This window comes from Sinocyclocheilus anshuiensis, unplaced genomic scaffold (assembly GCF_001515605.1).
Source record: "Sinocyclocheilus anshuiensis isolate Anshui unplaced genomic scaffold, SAMN03320099.WGS_v1.1 scaffold524, whole genome shotgun sequence".
Taxonomy (NCBI): domain Eukaryota; kingdom Metazoa; phylum Chordata; class Actinopteri; order Cypriniformes; family Cyprinidae; genus Sinocyclocheilus; species Sinocyclocheilus anshuiensis.
In genome coordinates, this window is record NW_015555703.1 from 766,004 (window position 1) to 772,338 (window position 6,335).

General features: G+C 37.6%; 1 protein-coding gene across 1 annotated transcript in view; it reads left to right on the top strand.

Annotated features, from left to right (window-relative positions):
• Positions 1–3,585, top strand: part of LOC107671756 (3-ketodihydrosphingosine reductase-like) — a 14,311-nt gene extending 10,726 nt beyond the window's left edge. Inside the window, exons 9-10 of the mRNA XM_016464705.1 lie at positions 672–773; positions 1,992–3,585. Of these exons, the coding sequence (XP_016320191.1) occupies positions 672–773; positions 1,992–2,111 (222 nt within the window). The 3' untranslated portion in view covers positions 2,112–3,585. The remainder of the gene's footprint in view (positions 1–671; positions 774–1,991) is intronic.
• The last annotated feature ends 2,750 nt before the right edge of the window (positions 3,586–6,335 follow it).

The following is a 6,335-nucleotide window of genomic DNA, read 5'->3' on the forward strand; positions in this document are numbered from 1 at the left end:
AAAATTATAATGAATATGTTATATGGTGCATATATTAAGCAAAATACCCCTCTCTACAGTTTATATTTATATCTGACTAATGAGTTTATGGTCACCAAATATGTTTTTTTCTGAGGTACAATAAATGTGACGTTACGTTGCGCGGCTGAAACACTGATTGAGCGATTACATGAGACAGGATACAGATTGTAAAGTTGTACTCTTTCTTTTAACTTAACTTCGGATGTTTAGTCATGTTTATTTTGTGCTGAAACTGGTATTAATGTGGAGGAGATGATCAGTTCACGTGCGCCTCGCGCTGCCGCGTCTACAGCAATCTGTCACTCCACATTAAACAGCGCCAAAACGTTATTTATTGTTTAAATACTGCAATACAATGGACAGAATTTGAAATCTGAGACTTTGTTTCATATTAAAAGTACCAAAACACAATGCTTATTGCGATATATTGGATGGGAAGCACCCTTCAATGTTCCGACCATTAACTGAAAACAGGCTAGAATAATCGATTCTTGGGATTTAGGAATCAATATCGTTCCGTAAAAATGAGAATCGATTAATATCGAGATAGCGATATTTTTTTTACCCAGCCCTACTATTAAGTCATATCAGTTCATATGTATGATTTCACATAATATTAAATACCTTCTCTTGTTTCTGTTCCCTCACAGCAGGGAAATTTCACCAGCTCATTTGGACCCGATGGCTACATGCTGTCAGCGCTGACCTGTGGGATGTCACCTGTTACCTCCATCACTGAGGGGCTGCAGCAGGTATGGCCCATTATCACGAAACACAAAAGAGTCTGACTGTGGTGCAACAGTATCATCATATTTGACTCACTGACAATAGCCTAGAAGATGGAAATAGATGACTCCTCCCTTTTTGCGTAATTATTTCTGCATCATGTGCCTTTCATCATCCTGCTTGGCCTTTGTATATTAGTAACATCATGTTTGCATTTGACTTTCGTAGGGCTATTTGAGTCAATCACGGTCTTAGATATTCCCTTTGAAGATTTTAATGAGCCTCTTGACTGACTCCAAACTCTCTCAAATCTGAGGAATAAACCTGTGAGATCAGCCAGATGGCATTTTTTTTTACTCCTTTTTTATGAATTCCTTTGAAGAATAGAAGATATAGTCACAGAAGATTTTAAAGTAAAACAGAATCAGATGTTATCAGCATGTGAAGAAGGAATCTGTGTGTGCAGAACTCTACAAATCATCAGATTGTTTATGAAATATTTTGGCTAATTTGATTACACGTTTTCCCTACCAGTGTAGTATAGATAGATAGATAGAATATACAGGGATGGATGGATGGATAGATAGTTGGAATATACAGGTATGGATGGATGGATGGATGGATAGATAGATAGAATATACAGGGATGGATGGATGGATGGATGGATGGATGGATGGATAGATAGTTGGAATATACAGGTATGGATGGATGGATGGATGTATAGATAGATAGATAGATGGAATATACAGGTATGGATGGATGAATGGATAGATAGATAGAATATACAGGGATGGATGGATGGATGGATAGATAGATAGATAGATGGAATATACAGGTACAGACAGATAGATAGATAGATAGTTGGAATATACAGGGATGGATGGATGGATGGATAGATAGATAGACTATACAGGGATGGATGGATGGATGGATGGATGGATAGATAGATGGAATATACAGGTATAGATAGATAGATAGATAGTTGGAATATACAGGTACAGACAGATAGATAGATAGATAGATAGTTGGAATATACAGGGATGGATGGATGGATGGATGGATAGATAGATAGTTGGAATATACAGGTATAGATAGATAGATAGTTGGAATATACAGGGATGGATGGATGGATGGATGGATAGATAGATAGTTGGAATATACAGGTATAGATGGATGGATGGATGGATAGATAGGTTGATTTTCTGTGATGTGTTAAAATGGTCATATTATCTCACTCTGTCCAGATTGTGACGATGGGGTTGTTCCGCACCATCGCTCTCTTCTACCTGGGCAGCTTTGACAGCATCGTCCGCCGCTGCATGATCCAGAGAGAACAGTCCAAAGCAGCAGACAAGAGGGAGTAGCACCAGCATTCCCACCACATCCATCTCCATCAGCATTCACACACACACACACATACACACACACCTCACAGCACGCACTGCACCGCCCCGGCCCGGCAGACGTGTTCAAATGGGTAGAAGAGGTCCACCCTGACAAAACACTGTTTATGCTTTTTTTTTTCAGTAGACCTGTAATAGGTGTCCGTCCATCTTTCATGATGAGTTTTTCAGGACTCCGATCATTCCAGTGCATGTTGCATCAATATTTCAAGCTCTTTAAAAAAACAGAAAAACAAACAACTTTATTTGCATTTAAATTATTTACTCGTTGGCTCTCACTGCCTCTAGTACATTCTTTTGTTTCAGAAGGTTTGTGGTCGTTCTCAAAACCACACGCTATCCGAGTTCTTGCTCTTGCCTGTTGGCGTAATGTTATTTCAACACTAGAATTAATTTCAGTCAACTTTTATTTAGATTGAGATGTTACCATATGCTGTATAGGTAAAAAAAAAAATCTTCACATACTTCACTTCCTTATGTTACAATGAGGTGAAGAACTGTCCTATGTTCTTCTGACTGGTCTGTGATGTTCATAGTCAAGCACTGTATCTTCCTGCTTTTAGATTTCATAGTTTTAAGGTACGGACACAGGACATCTGTGTTTTTGGGCGAAACAGCCTGAGTCTGCCACTCTGCCTTATCTTCTTTGCTCTGTGTGGGGGTTTCTGAAGGAAATGTTTACCTTATAAATGTGCGTGCGAGTGTTTATGTATATTTGTCTGCTTGTACACATGCGTTTAGGTGACCTCAGGGGCTTCTAAGAGTTCACTGAACTGAAGGATGGGTCAGGATAAGCCATTGGCGGTGGTAATGACTCGCTGGTTCGAGTCAGCGCACCTCTCTGCCACCAGGTGGAGCTGGAGATCCAAACGGATCAGGTGTAACCAGAGCAAAAGCCTAAGTAGCTCTTACTAAAAGCTGATCTAGAATCAGTCAGAATAATCCTAGTCAGATGGTTTGATGTCCACAACCCAAGAACTCTGTAGTATTGGTGAATAAATGTGAGTACATTGAGTGTTCATGCAGGCATTTCAAGTACTGTAGATGTTGTGAAGCTTGATCAGATTTGTACACCAAAACAAGCAATGTGGCTTCAACAAGTGAAGTGAATTTCCTCGTGCTCTGCTCTGTCATAATGCAAAATGGATGGTTCCAGCATATAAACTGTGTTTTCTGATTTAGGCCTTCCAAACTCCCTTGTCCGTGTTGCAAGTCGTACCTTACTGCTAGAGAGAAAATTACACTTATTCATGCTGTTGTAATATTTGCTTTCCTCACTGTCACAAGCAAACGGGGAGCATGTGATGTGATCACACCCTGCAGTTATAGGAGCGGATGTTTATGAGGAGTCCATCTCTTGAATGCCCGAATGCACAGAAAAGAGTCTATTTAAAGGAACACTCCACTATTTTTGAAAATAGGCTCATTTTCCAACTCCCCTAGAGTTAAACAGTTGAGTTTTACCGTTTTTGAATCCATTCAGCCGATCTCCGGGTCTGGCGGAGAGAGGGCTGCAAAGCTGCAAAAAACGAAAAAGGGACAGTAAAAGTGGTCCGTATGAGATGCAGTATTTTTTAATTCTTCTGAAGAAGCCTGATTGTTTGAGAAACAGAGACAATTAAATACCTTGAATTAAAGATCTTGAACATACTGTACATGAGATTTGAGAGTTATAGGTACAGTTTTCTGTGAGCATTGAGTTAAATTTATAGTGTGTATGAGTCTTATGAACTACATTTATGGTGTAGTACTCTTTTTTTTGGTTCCACAGAAAAAAGAAAGTCCTATGGTTTTGGAACGACATGAGTGTGAGTAAATAATGACAGAATATTAATTTTTGGTTGAAGTAACACTTTTACTCAATACAGCTTTTTTAATGCTGCTCTGTTTTCCCTAGAACATACCTGCAAACTCGTCACCTTTCTTTTTTTGTCTTACTGTTGTCCTACTAATAAAGTAGTGATTATAAACACATAGGCTTCCCTAAACACTGTATTTCTGCTTTCCCATAACGTATATAATCATTTATTAGCCTGTAACGTGAGGTTTATCATTTTCATTTTTGTCAGAACTTAAATAATTTGGACTGTAAAATGTTTAAACCATAGTTTTACGGTCATTTTAGAGTTTAGGTTACTGTAAACAACATGTAGTTCTATTCTAATATGGGAATTTTCCAAAAAGACTTCAACTGCTAATTTCCGTAAATTTTTAGAAGAAAAATCCCCCTTTCCATTGCTTGTCCGGAGTTTTCAGGTATTCTAGAAACCATTGACCAATGCAGTCAGGCACTACAGTCATGGAGGCCCATTCCAAGCCTTAAGAGATCCAAACACAGACCACTGTAAAAGCTAGAAGGGTTGATACCTCCACATCCAGCTATGGCATAGATTGTGTATGGTTTACGTATATTTGTTTCAGTATGGAAAAAGACATTGTTTTTGCTTGTTTGTACATTATTTGCTATGGATATTTTTTACAGAAAGACCCAAAATATGAAAATGAGAATGCATGAGTCAAAACGACGATGTTCTCATTTGATATCGGCTCAAGGCACGTCGTCCAGCACATAGTAGCTATAAGTTAGGTTCTGATATATGTGTCGGACTTCCGAATCGGTCATGCCCTCTTCCATAACACATGGACGTAGTCATTGTTTTAGTCGTACAGTAGAGAAATTGTTTTGAACTCCTTAAAGCTATGCAAATCAAACCTGTGCTCACATTTCATTCAAACACACAAGAGGACACTTGCATTTTTTTTTACAGTCTTCTGCTGTAGTTAACACTTTTATTGACTGAAGTTGAGATATTTCTGAGAATAAGATATATAGTTTGAGTAACTTTTAAAAGAAAGACCAAGACCAACTTGGATGCGTTCTGCTTCTGTTTTATAAGTTTCTTTTTTCCCCTTATTCATTTGTTGCCAAACTTGCATAAATTTCAACTTGTGTGCCATGGGAGAAAAAGAGGATGTTGTTGCTTTGTCTTATTCTCTTACATAATGAAATAAATAACTTTTGAAAGGCAATTCAAGTGTCAGATTCTTTTAAAATAGTGTAAAAGTCCTGTTACTGTTTGTGGGTAGAAAACCTTGTGATGGAAAAACCTGAAAAAAAAAAAAATATATATATATATATATAACAATTATTTCTGCTTATGCTTGAAAATATTTATAATCAATGTCAATAAAATAATTTGTAAAAATCCCAACCAAAAAAGACTTACGTTAATTCTTTGCTCAAAACATATGCACTACATAGTGTCTTAACATTTTCCTATTTAACTTTGAATGATTTACCATTTTTTATTAACAAGACAGGACTGCAGGTAAAATGGTTCACTCTTGCTGAAAGTACAACACACTGCATACCTCTGTCAACATCAATATAATGGCCTGAACCTGATCCTTTACTTTGCATTCCTAAACACTTTACTGGCTGGTGTCATCGCTCCAGAAGCCTAACTTAGCCCTGAATAACCCAATCAGGACTGACAGAGGGAGAAAGCCAGTTAGACACAAACCTGAACTTTTTTGAAGAACTGTTTTCTGTCTCTGAAGCCGAGACTGCCAGCAGGGGTCATATGTATGATGTAGTCATTTTGTTCTGCAATAATTCATAGGCTATGGCTTGAGTTGGTTCACCTTTATTCAAAGCAGGGTTGACTGGGCGGGGTGCTGAAAGATCAAAGGCCTTGCACTGTTCAAAGAAGTTCCAATGCTAATTTTGAGGCGAGGCTGAGGACCAAATTCTGCTCTGCCTGAACAGATGTGGATTCCCATTTCAGCTCATCCGGACCTTTTTGAATCTTCAGACAAGTAAAGATGAAATTACTCATGCATTTAATTTGAAAGAAAAATGTTAACCAAAAAATAAATAAATAATTGACCCATATTCCCCTTTACAATCCCCAGGGTTACAGAGAAGGTTATTGACCACTCATCCTGCTAGGATGTTATTTAACATGAGTTTTAAATAACAAAATGGCCAGTTTAACCCCGTAAAGAAAGAATCCCATGTTTGCTAGAATACATAAAATCATTATTTAAAATCATATATATATATTGGTCCATGAAAGCATGAATTCCACTATTTTAAGTGTACATTAAAGGGGTCATGATTTTGCTAAAAATAACATTATTTTGTGTATTTGGTGTAATGAAATGTGTTTATGCGGTTTAAGG